The 14568-nt window shown below is 42.1% G+C and overlaps 1 protein-coding gene across 1 annotated transcript in view; it reads right to left on the bottom strand.

The window, feature by feature from the left end:
- SEMA4G (semaphorin 4G) overlaps positions 1-14568 on the bottom strand; it is a 191482-nt gene that overhangs the window by 53231 nt on the left and 123683 nt on the right. Inside the window, exon 8 of the mRNA XM_044298643.1 lies at positions 11592-11749. Within this exon, the coding sequence (XP_044154578.1) occupies positions 11592-11749 (158 nt within the window). The remainder of the gene's footprint in view (positions 1-11591; positions 11750-14568) is intronic.

The following is a 14568-nucleotide window of genomic DNA, read 5'->3' as shown; positions in this document are numbered from 1 at the left end:
ATGGCTCAATTATCTGACAGATGTATTAAAAACATTTATTCTCTAAGCTTTCATTTAAGCCATATGGTTCAAGAGTCTGTAGCTTAAAAATCCAGAACATCCCTCTCTTTTGAAACGTTCTGAATTTATCAGAACGGGTGTCAATAATGTGTTCAATGGGTGTGATGATCAATTTGGAGGGGTCCTTGTCGTGGGAAAAGAGAAAGTGTCGGAATACACTATGCTTTAGAAAACCATGCGTAATGTTCCACCAGTGTTTGTTTAAACGCTCCCTGAGGGACTGGATGGTACGTCCCACATACTGTAGACCACATTCGCATTCTGAAATGTAAACAATAAATGAAGACGAGCAATTCACAAAGCTTTTATGGGGAATTCTTCTCCCATTACATTGCTCCTGAAGGTTTTAGTTCGATTGGAAATGATGGTACAGCACTTGCATAGGGTATGGCTACATTTGTAGCTACCCACACAATCGGGGTAACATCTAGCAGTAGTTGATGTCAACACTTTCTTTTTCAATTTGCTCGGTGATAGTATGTTCTTCAGAGTCCTTGCTCTCCTAAAAGGTAATTTGTGGTCTAGATAGAATAGCCTCCTTAAGGTAGGGGTCATTTTTTTTTATATATATGCCAGTGTTTTGTTAACATACTTCTCAAGACCTCATGATTGGGGTTGTAGGTATTAATAAATGAGGATTTATAGTTCTTGGTGTCCTCCACTTCTTTGGATTTGTCCTTGATCATCAGGCACTCTTCCTGACTGTCTGCTAACTCGCATAAAAGTACCTTCAATGATCCCTCTAGGGTGTTTTTTATTAAAATATCTTGAACGTAAAATTTGACTCTGTGAAGTAAAATCACTCATAGTGGTGCAATTCTTTATTAGCCGTTCAAATTGACTAAAAGGAATATTATCTTTCCATATTTTTTATAGTGCACACTTCTATAGTCCAGGTAGCTGTTGCCATTGACTTTTTAAAAAAACTTCTTGGACATGATAGTTTCGTTGTCCGAATATAAAATCAAATCCAGATATTCAATGGATATGGTTAAACTATTGGCTGTGAAAGTAAGATTCCATGTGTTGGCATTGAAATGAGAAATGAAAGCCTGGGCCTCTTTATTGCTGCCTCTCCAAATGAGAATCAGATCATCGATGTAATGTTTGTAGAAAACTATATTGTCCTTCCAGTGGTGTCCACTGTAGATATATTCCTCTTCAAAGCAGCCCAAGTACAGATTCGCAAAACTTGGTGCGAATCGTGTCCCCATCGCTGTCCCCTTCTGCTGCATATAGATTTTACCCTCAAATGAAAACACCTTGTGTGTAAGGATAAAATTAATTGCATCTGAAATTTAAGTTTTATGCCTAAAGGAGAGGTGACGGTAAGTCTCAAGATAATGACGTGCTGTACTGATTCCTGATTCATGAGGAATATTGGAGTACAATACAGCCACATCGATCGTCAGCCAACTATAAGATGGTTGCCAATTGATGTCCTTCAATAATGAAATGAGTTGTGAATCTCTTAAAAAGGATGCAAGATTCATAACGTAGAAATAATTGGTCTTCCAGGTGGGTTATTGGTGTCTTTATGTATTTTTGGTAAGTGGTAAAACAATGCAGTATTCGGATGGTCTATCGTTATGTATTCCCTCTCTTTTTTTTGTTAGAACATGGTCCTCCTCAGCTCGTTTCAGAAGGATAGTGAGGCTCTTATCTTCTGTAAGTGGGTTGAAGGGGAGGTGTTCATAATACAATGGATCTCCTAGGATCCTATTTGCTTCTTTTATATAATCATCTTTATTTTGTAGTATTATTCATCCTCCCTTACCTGCATTCCTGATGACAAGAAGATCATTGTTATTTAGCTCAATCAGTGCGTGTTTTTCTTCCTTAGTTAAATTATTCATGATTTAGAAATTTTTTGTTAATATTTCTCATGTCTTTGGATACTAATGAGAAAAAAGTATTAATGTGATTCCTTTTGTGATGAGTGGGATTGAACGTTGATTTTGGTTTTAAATTAGTGTGAGTGGTAGATGAAGGGTCCATGCTTCCTGGGTCATCCTCTTTTGTGCTGATGTTAAGTTGTCTGGTTCCAATGGTGAAATGCCTTTGAAGTGTGCTGTTTTTGATGAAGGTATTAAGATCAACAAAAAGCTCAAATTTATTGAATTTTTCGGCAGGACAAAATGACAGACCCTTCTGGAGAACAGATGTTTGGGCCGGGTGAGGCTAAATCCAGAGAGATCATTTTTTTTTTACTGTTGAGTAATTTTGTTCTTCTTGGGGCTCTGAAGGTTCTGTGTGTTCCTCTTTATGTCTCTTGTTTCCGTTGGCATTCCGGTTTGCAGATCCCCCTCTCCGGCATTTTTTCCTTTTACTCCCTTCTGGATTTGTCTTATCGTGGGTTTGAAGAAATCTGTAATCATTGTTGTGATGCCTGTAGGTTATCTTAGAACATATGTTGCTTGCGGGGTCAAAGCCCCGGGAAGCGGTAAAAAAGACACCAAATGATTAACGGTGTGGTTGGAGGATGTTTGTGGATCTTCCGAAGTGCTTATATTGTGGAGGGTAAGGAGAGAATCCTCAAGAATGGAAGAGTCGATCCTGGTAGGGTTTGAAGCCGATGGTACCGAAGGGAAAGAGGTGGTAGGTAAATTGAGAGGGCAACCTTGGGGAAGACTGGAGGGGGACATAGGAGGTAAACACCAAATGGGGGGTATAGCAGATGGAGTGAACCATATTGGAGTGTCTGATTAGGGGTGGTTTGGATAGAAAAAGGGCATGGCAACGAAGCAGTGGCACCAGTCCTATGGTCTGAAGAGGACGAGGCAGGTGGAGTAATAGGCTTAGTGAGTAGCCCACTGTGAGTGGTTTGGATTGGTCGCTGGCTAACCAGAACATGGGGAGAATGAGGACGGGGACGGGTTATAGTGGATTGAACTGTGGAGAGTGGACGCCATTCAGGTCCATAATTGGAGTGGTTACTACGGTATCTGGTAAACGTCTGGGAGTGGTGGACAGAAGGTTTAGCACGGGCCCTGGATGTACTATGGTTCACAGAGCCCGTGGGAGTGTTGGATAAATTGTTGATGCGGGAATGTGTGTGAGGTCTTTTCCTCAGCCAGAACTTGACATTATCATTCTGAAAATCGAATCTGTCTCTGGATAGTTTGGAGGATTTTTTACTGATGATGTCACGCTGATGCTGAAGTAGTCGACTTGTAATGAGTCTGTCATATTTAGATAATCCATATGCATATTAAATTTAGTCAGATGACAGGTGTCGCAGTCCCTCCTGTGAGAGAGGTGAGGAGATCGGATAGACTTTCTGCATGCGAGGCTATTTGACAAGTCTCTCTGTTTTCTTTTATGTATGTTGTTGTTTAGCAGGATCTCGCCTCTCCTCAGGTGCCGCTCGTTATCAGTGATGAGGCTCTATTTAGATCCGTGTCACACTGCTGACCATGCGGTTGATAGTTTCTGCTTGGAGTTGCTAGTGCTGGTTTGTCTAGGATCTCCTGCTTCTCCATTCATCCAGTACTTGTTGCCTTTGCTGTTCCTTATTATTTGGTGTGTGTTGTTTCTAGGCCTCAGGAAGATGCAGGTTCCTTCATTCTGGAAGGAAACAGCTGTCTCATCCCCTGCTACCTATCCTAGGGCTCGTCAATTTTAGCAGGGCTTTAGGTATCTGGTGTATGAGTATTTCCACCATCAGTATCTGCTCATACTGGCAGGAGTTAGGGAAAGGCCTAGGGATTACAAGGAGGTCACCATCCCTCTTCCTTAGCTTTTGAGGCCTAGATTGTTGTCTATTCGTTGTGGTGTGTATATGGTGTTTTCCCTTCCTATTAACCTGTGAAAAAAGGGCTGTGAGTAGATCTGATCTTTGAGGGTGTTGCACAATGATTCACGTTTAGTGCATTAACGTTTCATCATCCCCCTAGCACATTCCAACATATAATTATCCCAATGCTTTGTAAAGTCTGCATCATTCTTAAATGGGCTTTCGATTCTAAGCCGCAGGCCACGTGGGACCAAGAGTTCCTTGACGTATACCTCAAGCAAAATCCAGTCAAGGTGATGTTGAATCTCCTCTTTGAGAATAGATTCTAACTGTTTTGGGAATTGACCAAATTGTCACTCTTTACCCCAGCTGGGACCCTTACATTGATCTCGTCCACACTCCCAACCTTTGTCATCCCCCAATTGTTATTATCACTATATATATATTTCTATTAAATTGCAATCACCAATTCATTAATTTATTAATAATCATAATTTTTTAATCACCAACTGTCTATTTTCACACAAATATATTTTTATCTTTCTTGATTCTGATTTTATATCATTATAAGTGTCCATTCTCCCAGTGACAACCTTCCCCCTGCTTATTTCACAAATGACCTTATACTGTATTTCACATATATCTGCTCCCTTTCATTTAATTTTTATTCAACACTGTTGTACCTTTAGTTGTTCAGCTATTAGCATTCCCCGATCTGCAAGTAGTATCACTGGCATTATTGCGCATATTAGTACAAGTCTTTCACACATAATTTCTCTCTGTTTATTACACACTAGGTCTATTTACCTGGCCCTTGATATCCATATCATTACTTATTATATTTCCTCTACTCTCTCTCCATTTGTCTCCCACCGTTACCCTTATAAACAAACTCCTTATTGCCCGTCCATTTGTTCATTGGTCACTTCAGTTCACATTCCGCATCATCCTTCACTCTTAGCCCATCAATTAGTATCGCAATCCCAACCTGCCCAGCAGCTGGCCTCTCTCCAATCAGCATGTCCCTCTCCTCCCATACTACCACCTTAACTTCCTGTAGTAAGCGCGCGCTGTGAGCACACAACGAACCGAACGTCCCACGTGCCAGCAAGCAGCGGCCGTGACTCTGATTCAGCTCTTAACTTCCAGGTACCTTTCTCTCCCTACAGGTTATTGATCCCCGTGGTGTCTCACCGGCGATTATGGAGTAGTTTGTTTTCCTTATATTTATCTTCTTTTAGACTTGATAAAGGGGTCTAATGTACCCCGAAACACATTGTCTTTGAATAAATTGAAATCTGGTTGTGATATTGCATCGTGTGTTGTCCACACGTTTGCTTGACTCCTATGGTCTAGTACTTCTGTCATCCAAGATGGCCTCAAAACTTCTCAGACTACTTGATGACTGCTGTGCATTTGGTAGTCCAAGACACTCCCTGATGCCCTCAGATTGGTTAGCACATGAAAAGTCCACAATCCAAGAGCAGGACTGGAGAAGCAGGAAATGTCTTGGACTACCAAATGCACAGTTTGCATCAGGTAGACTGAGAAGGCCAGGAATTGGCAGATCCACAGTTGAAAAGATGAAAAGGAGGACACCATGTAAGTGCTCTTTTTGTTCCCAGGATTTTTTTTTCTTGAACTGGAAGGTCGCTTTAAATAGACTAATTTTATTTTAAACAACATATAACGGTAACATGTTATGCTCTTTCATTTTCCTCAAAAGCAAAGGGTTTGTAGGAGAAGAAAACCCTGCCTGCTTTCTTCCAGAAACAGTCGCCAATCTTCTCTATAGGCCATGGTTGGTGTTGCAATTTAACAACCAGTCTAGTGAATGGAGATGAGCAACAATACCAGACACAGCCCATGGACAAAAGTAGTGCTGTTTCTGAAAGAAAGCAGCCATTTTTTTTTATCTCATATAACCCCTTTAAGCGTTGACGTGCGCCTGGCTCTACATCTTACACTAACAAGACTATGCAACCCGGTACCCACTTGTTTGTTTGACAGTCACAACAAAAGTTCAATGAAAAATACAAGTTCTAAATGTTTGTGAATTGTGAAATGTGTTCCCGACTAGAGGAAACGCTTTACAAATTGATAAGAAATGAAGCTATTTACCATCTGTCTGCATTTATCTGATGGCGAGGAACGTAACAAAAATGAGATCACTCGGAGAACGTTTCATACAGACTTTTTTCAGAGGACAATTATACATTTATGGCTTGTTTCTGAATTGGGCAAACGTGAGCTATTGCATGATGTTTCAGAAAAGGCGGGAAAAAGATGTTTATTGCCTTCTGTTAACACAAGAAACACGTTAGATAAAGTGATCTTCTGAGACCATCTCCCTTCATAGGACAGGACCAGGAACGCAAGGTAAAACAAATCACTGTTTTTCACTAGAAAGACTGCAGAAAATAGACAGAAGAATTGATGTCATAGTTTCAGAAAAACAAAGTGTATGGGTCAACAACCTAAGGTGTGTAGCAAAGGCTGCGATTTTATAGCTCCATAACTCTCCGCAGATATCCAATCTCCTCCTCCTGTATGACATCTATAGGCAAATTAGCTCATGACATCCAAACCAGAGACTCCTCCAAAATGAAGAGTGACCCATCTGAAGACAGCTGTTTTAGGGTTCCTGCTCCTCAGCGGTACAGAGCAGAGCATTGCATGGCTGGATTAGAAGCATTAGAACCAGCAGGTATATGGACACTAATTTTTAGGAAATGCTCCATTGAAAAATTATGCAAATCGGCTCATGTCAACCAAACCAGAGACACCTCCAAAAGAAAGAGCAGATTGTCTTTGTACAGTTGTTTCAGGGTTCTTGAAATTAGGTCTCCATAATCCCACTCAACTGGTTTCCCTTTATAAAGGCTGCCCCTTTATGTCCTGCCAAGACATCTCACCTCTTAAACGGGTTGTCCAGTTGCCGATATTGATGACCTCAGGAAAAGTCATCAACATTAGAACGGTGGGGTCCCACAATGAGCAGGTAAACAGTGAAGAGAACGCATTGTTCACAGGAACGCTGCCTTCTCTTCAAACAGCTAATCGACCCCACCGATCTGATATTGATGACCTATCCGGAGGATAGATCGTTATTATCCTTAACCGGACAACACCTTTAACAGCTCTCTATCAGGGGTAGTTCTATCTTCAGTTGAACACCTGAGACTAGTTGGTAAAAACCCCTTTGAAAGGAGTATGGTTGTTGCACACCAGACAAAGGCAGTGTGGTACCAAGTAAAGCCTTACTATACTTTCTGTAACGAGAACGAGGAGTTGTCACCTCTCATGACCTGTCTGTTTTAGTAAATAACTGTATTCTACATGATATATCAATTCTGTGTCATCATTTCCAAATGGGTGTTACCAGTAGGGGGGGGGGGGGTCCAGTCACAGTCTGACACAGTTTAATTAGTGCAAGTAATACTAGACTGTACAGGGAGACATGTTTTTGACGGAAGAATGCAAAAAATTCATAGTCGGAAGAATAGAGGAACGGCACAATGCAGTGTTTTAGAAAATGAAGTTTGAGAATTGTTACTGCATAGGAAATGCAAATAGTTACAAAAAACAGATATGTCAGGAAGACCATGGTGCCATTTCATCACCCATGGTCTTACCTTCTTCCCTACCAAGTCCAATACAGAGGTACATTATATGCGTTGGATGACACACTGTCTGAAAGGGCCACACCAATAGTCCTACAACTCATTTTATATTTTGTGAGCATGGTCAGAGGGATCCGGGAACTAGAAAATCACCGGATTAAGCAAGGATGATATAAGGAAGCAAAAAGAAACTGTTCACTGACAAGAACATGATTGTATTCGAGATGAGATATTGTCATGAAGAGATAGTAAAGATAAAGGCATAATCATCACACAGGTGCATAGTCATAAAACTACCTACACGAAAGGTAGAACACGTCTACAGCCCACACATATCCTCACTGATACGGAGCTGCTCCCTCTAGTCATACACCAGGTTGCACAAGGTTTAGCAACTGCAAACTGCACACACAGGCTTCTTTACTTGGTGGCTTTTTGCACAGAAAGCTTGTTATAAAATATGGACACGTTCCAAGGTGATACATTTTATATAGCAAGAAGACATAAAGGTTAGCGGTAATATTGTTGGCTACACTGATGCAAGTGTTCTGCAAGATGCCTCGTGGACAAATGATAGGACTGGGAGTTTTTAATAAAAAAAATAAAAATAAAAAAAGGGTGCTACTGTTACATCATGTTCCCATTGCCCCAGTCTCAGCACACAGGAAATGTGTGAGAAATAGCAGGAGATGCTGTGGGCAGTGCTCGGATGAGCGGGCATCTCCTGCCACCTCCTGCGCGTCGAGACAAGACAACAAAGATTCACTTGATCAATGAAAGAACCGTATTTAATAAGAAATAGCTAACCAATATTCTGCCCTCCATTTTACACAAATTTATGGACCCCAATTAGTATTCCACAAGTCTGTGTGCTTTACAATAAGCAGAAGACAGGTTACTATACACAGTAGTCAGTATTCTGCTTATGGTTTTAAACAGAAAGTATTGAAGGTTTGATTTTCAATTCCCTACTGTATATGGGGTCACTCCACACCATAAAGGGAGTGATTAAAATTCAGAAAATTTCAGTGATATGAATATATTAATAAAAGGGTTGTCCAACTTATAAGTGGGTTTTAAACCCCCCCCCCCCTCCCCCAGCAGACAAGACATGTTAAAAGGGTCTTCTGACTTTTTTTATACTGATGAATTAACTTCAGAATAGGTCATCACTATCTAATCTGCAGCATCCCTGCCGATCAGCTGTTTGAGAAGGCAATGGCGCTCCAGTGAGCACTGCTGCCTCCTCAGAGCTTACGCAACCCAGCCCAGTTCACTTCAATGGGAGTGATCTGCGCCTAAGCCATGTGACAGAAGAAAGTGACATCACAGGCCGGCTCGGACTGGCCCATCGGGGAGGCGGGGGATTCCTCGGTGGGCCCCCAGTCTCCTGTGCCTGGAGATAAGATGGAGGAGTAATTATTTCTCTTGTTTCTCTGGAGAGATAATTATTGTAGCCACTAGGTGGCAGTATGCAGCGATGCAGCCTCCTACTGGTGTAAATTGTACAGGAGGCACCGCAGTATATTTTAAACTTTCCAGCTGCTGGCCGTGAAGGAGGAGAGAACATATCTGCCCTAGGTCCCCCAATGCCTCTGCTTTAGGTGCACTCTCATAAGTGCCCCAGCTACAGATGCCTCCCCCCCAATGCCCCCACTCTCATGTACCCCTAATACTGCATCTTTTCCAGTTGCACCACTAATACCTCTGCTCCAGGATCCCCACTATTACCCTGCCTCAGGTGACCCTAATGCCTCTGCTTCAGTTATGACTGTCCGTTTATGCCCTTTGCTCACATTGCTCCTCTACCACCTTTGCTTGGGCTTTGTTAAAAGTTATGACCTGCAAAGGGGGTTGGATTTATGCCTAAAAATTCTGCACAGTGTGTCACATTCTCCAGTATTGGCACGTATGGTTTACATGGCAGCAGTGATGATATTCCGTATTTACAGGCATCACTGCTGCCATGTAAAGAGATACTGGTGGTGGAGCAGTGGAGGATTTAAAGGGGTTGTCCAGGTTTTCAAATTATCTCCTCCACACCATAGGGCATAACTATATGAATGGTGGGGTCCAATTCTGCCACCCCCACTGATCCCAGGAACGGGTCCTGTTCCCCCTTTTTAATGGTGTGGCAGGCCACACATATGCCCTGCTGCTCCATTTATTCTCTTTGGGACCACTGGAAATATCCAGTGCTGTACTCCATTTTTCAGCGACCCCATAGAGAATGGATGGAGAGGCAGGGCATATGCTCAACCTGCCACTCAGTCAAGAAGGGCGATCAGTGGGGGCTTCAGTGTTAAGACCCCCATGGATGACTTAGTTATCCCCGATCCTGTGGATAGAGGATAACTAGAAAAGTAAACACAGGTCCTTTAACAGACGAGCATTGCTATTTTAGTATGACACATATTTTGGGCCAGATTTTTAATTTTAATTTAATTTAATTTTTACACCCAAAGAAATCCTTTATAAATAGGGAATGTGAAAAGGTCCAACAGCTATGACACGACAGGTGATAAGTGTCTGATTGATGGGGGTCTGACTGCTGGGACCCCCATGATCAAGGGAACGTGGTCTTAAGACCCTTGTGTACATAGATTGGTGGTAATATAATTGAATGTCTCAGGACCCCTTTTTTCATGATCAGTGGGTGTTCCAGCAGTCAGACCCCAGCAATCTGATATTTATCACCTATCCTGTAGATAGGCAATAGGTCATTATGGTAGGACAACCCTTTTAAATATACTGTAGATTATGTGCAATCTGAAGAGGTTATGATTTGGTTAATTTCATGCCAGACATTTATTCTTAAAGGGGTTAAAGGGTTTGTCTCACTTCAGTAAATGGCATTTATCATGCAGTTAATACAAGGCACTTACTAATGTATTGTAATTGTCCATATTGCCTCCTTTTCATCACATTATACACAGCACGTATCCGTGGTTATTACCACTGTGTAATCCAGCAGTGGTGGCCGTGCTTACACACTATAGGCAAAGGCTGGAAGTGCGCATAGGCCAACACCTATACCTATAGTGTGCAAGCACGGCCACCGCTGCTGGATTACACGGTGGTAATAACCGTAGATACATGCTGTGTATAATGTGATGGAAAGGAGGCAATATGGACAATCACAATACATTAGTAAGTGCCTTGTATTAACTTTCTCTACATAATAAATGCCAATTGCTGAAGTGAGACAACCCCTTTAACCCTTTTAAGGGTGCTACACTTAATAGGGTTAGGCATAAATGTCTTGGTGTGTGCATTGCGTGTTTCCTATGTGTGATTGCTGTGTGCCATATATGATCTCTGTATCAGTAGTGTATGTGCAGCATGTGACATATGCATCAGTGGCATGTGACCCATGTATAAGTGTATTGTGTGCCACATGTGTCCAATGAGTGATTGGTGTGCGCTGCATGTGTCTTGTTTCTGACTGACTTAAGTGCAGGATATTCATATATGTGTACATTCTGCCACATGTGTGTTTGTGCATCTTTAATATTTTTGTTATCACTGTAAGTGCTCATGAACACGACCATTGGATGTTTTGCAGTCAGCAAATTGCGAATCCACAAAACATGGATACCGGGTGTGTGCATTGCACATTATGCGGAACAGAACAGCCGGCCTCTAATAGAACCGTCCTATCCTTGTCTGTAATGTGGACTATAACAGGACATCAGTATAAAAAAGTAGAAAAGCAACATATCTGTCCGGAACTTGATGCTTGATTCCGGCTTGTCAGTCCAACACTGTCTTTATTGTGCTTTGGCCCCAGGAAGCAAACTTCCAACACAGACGGGGATCATATGTGCTGCTGCATCCAATGACTGGCCACAGCAGTGATGTATCCCCAAGCGACTTGTCAATATGGTCACATGCCCCTTGGGAGACACGTCACTGCTGCGGACAGTCATGACCTGCTGGCTGGGGGATTATTTAAAAAACACTTAGAAAATCCCTTTAAAAGATAAAGAAAAGTAATAAGGGGAAAGACAAAATGTAGCTTCAAACAAATGAGAGAGGATATGTCCATTTTCCCTGTCAATCACAATCTGGTACTCCGTTAGTACACTTCCTCCAATAATAATTATTATACCGCAGCTCTATAATAATACAAGAACCATATAACATCACTGTCTCACTGATGAAACTATTACCTTGCAAACACGAGCCACTCTTGCTACTTTGGTCTTGTCCAGAAACTCTGATGTTTCTTCCATGATGTTCTCGTTGAAGAAGTAGTAGATTTTATCGTCATCTCCTAGGGCAGTACTTAGACTTTCTTGAATTAATGCAGAAGTTACAAATTCAGCATCTAAAAATGACAAATCATTTTTGTGAATGTTTTTATTTTACGAAGAAGCTTATAATCTGAGGAGGTGTGAAATCACAGGCTGGTTTATTGGGGTTATACACCTTTAGGACCAAATCCTCAGTATGAGCAGAAGCTCAATCATACAATTTTGGCTGCTTGAGGCAACCACTAGGGGGAGCTCAGACGCTCAGCTTAGTTTTCACCCCTTGCCGTCTGAGAAATTGATAGTTTAAAGGGACTTCCCAGTAATAATGATATTTTAGCAAGTGCCAGCAGGATGCCCCCCTGAAACTGAAGATTTATACATACCTTCTCCATGCTGCTCGGGTCCCTCGCGCTGCCTCCGCTCTCTCCATCTTTTGGTCTCTGCACTGTTTACATAAAGTGAAGCACAGGCTTAGTCACATGCAACTCTGTAGCCGAAAACTGGCTTCAGTGGTGAAGTGCTACTTGTGGCCACAACACAGCGGAAGTCTGTCATTGGCTGGAGCAGAGCATGTGACCATGACCAAGGAGACGGCAGAGGCTGTGCGGAGGACCGGAGAAGCATGGAGCAGGTAAGTATGAATCTTCTGTTTCAGGAGGCAGGCTGCAGGCACTGGGTAAAATAATAATATTACCAGAAAACCCTTTTAAAGCTAGGATATGCCATTAAAGGGGTATTTCCATTACACACAATGGGGGCATATCGCTAAGCTAGAGTGCTTGGCGGTGGCCGGACCCTGGAAAACCCAGGGTCCTCCGCCACCACTCTCCCCTCTCCATTCTCAGCGTAGGTGCGGGTCCCAGCGCTGGGACCCGCACCTATCAGACAATGGGGGCATATCCTAGCGATATGCTCCCATTGTCTGAGATGGAAATACCCCTTTAATTTCTCATGGGTAGCGGTCCAAGCGTGGTAAGCCGAGAAAACATTACGCAACTGTCTCCAGATGATTCTATTCTGTTTTTTCTTTTTGATGGATCCCATAAGGTTGGAAAAAAGGGGGAGGTGACAGTGGACATTGCAAGCATCTTTCCTGGCAGTCTGTTATCGTCATCGGCGGGGGTCACAGTGGTCTGGATTCCACCAATCAGACACAAATGGCTATCCTAGTGATAGTCTAACAATGTCTTTACTGAGACAAAAGACAAAGATGATGACCAACCGCAAGGTGAGTAAATCCAGACGCCAAAATCATGAAAACCTCAATAAGAAGGCTGAAAATCTAGGAATGGGCAGTAATTAAAGGGAATGTGTCACCAATTTTTTTTTCCGGCCATCTAAAACCAGATAGCTACAGACATTTTTTCCTAATCTCTTTTTATTTTATGACTGCAATTTTTTTTATTCCATTTACTGAACATGATTATGGGGGCGGCCATCTTGCCTGAGCCTGTTCTTAACAGCATTAAGAAAGCATTAAGAAAATTGCTTTACAGCAGCCCCATGGGCCATAGACACAATGGTCTGAAGCCAACTCTATTAACTTCTATGGGAGAGTTTTCAAGGCATGCACTGCGTGGAGGTGATATCTGTGATTCTAATCCTGCTTGTAATGATAAGCAGATAACTGCAGGAAGTAGTGCCTATTATTAGGCTTAGTGGATAGTGTGAACTGCAGGATTTTATGGGTTTTGATTAAATGTAGATCCTGACATGGAAAATTAAGAATATCACCAAATATTCTATCAAAAATATGCTTAGAATAAAAACATTATTTAAACAAGAGATCGTTTTCATCATTTCACATTCCCTTTAAAGCAGGTCTGTCGGCTAAATATACTGCCCAGTGTATAGGGCAACATGGCACAAAAAAAAATTGGGCATTTTAGCAAAGGGATGCACTGAAAGAATACATAGTTTGTGTTCAGTGTGTTCATCTGCTACCCCCACCGCTCTCCGCAGTGACCGGCTGCTATGTATATATGCATGCACAGCAACCTGCCAGTCACTGGTGGGGGAGGTGGGGGGGGGGGGGAGCTCTACTCATCAATACACAGAACTCATCTATGTGTCCAGCCTATTCTTTCAGTGCTCCTATTTCCCAAAATAGTTTTGTCCCATTTTGGCTACTAGAAATATGGACATGTAACTAATATGCTACCCCTACAAAGGTTTTCCGGAAAACAATGTGACAACGAAATGATCCCACCCAGAAGTGACATCCTTATGCTAGAGCAGATAAAGGAATGAGAACACAGCCAGGCTGGGAACCCGGACAACTTTGCAAAGGCCGATTACAAGCTGCCTGCCATCTTGTAAAATATCACACAGTCCCCATCTTTACCAAATGTCATAACACAGAATGTCAGAGGATGAGCAGAAGCTCTTTCATATGTTCTGCAATCAATTATTTACAGCTTCCCCAAAATATCACTCGAGCAAAAACTGGAAGGTTGAAAACAGAAGACAAAAGCATTTCCAAAGACAAGCGAGTCAAGTCTGAATACACGTGACCATCAGGTTTTTGCTGCCTTCGATAAGACTAAGACTACTTGCACACTGTGCAGACTGCATGCAGTTTTTCCACTCGGATTCTTGTGCGGGAAAAAACGCAGTGTAATACAGTAAATAAAGCAAATGACATTAGACAAATCTCATGTACTCTTTGATTTTCTGTTCCATGTGGAAATTGACCTGCTGTCCGGTTTTTGAAATCCACAGCATGTTAATTCTTTGTGCAGGTTTCACCCTTTTCCATGCAGGGGTCAGATCTGCATCAAAACGTAATCAAATCTGCACTAAAAGTGGTGCGGATTTGGTGCAGAAACGCACAGAAATCTGCATGAAAATTGTGTGCAAAATTTCTGCAAGTCAGCCCGCACCCATGTTTAAG

The sequence above is a fragment of the Bufo gargarizans genome, chromosome 6 (genome assembly GCF_014858855.1).
Source record: "Bufo gargarizans isolate SCDJY-AF-19 chromosome 6, ASM1485885v1, whole genome shotgun sequence".
NCBI classification, from domain to species: Eukaryota; Metazoa; Chordata; class Amphibia; order Anura; family Bufonidae; genus Bufo; species Bufo gargarizans.
This window is presented reverse-complemented; position numbering and strand designations above follow the sequence as displayed.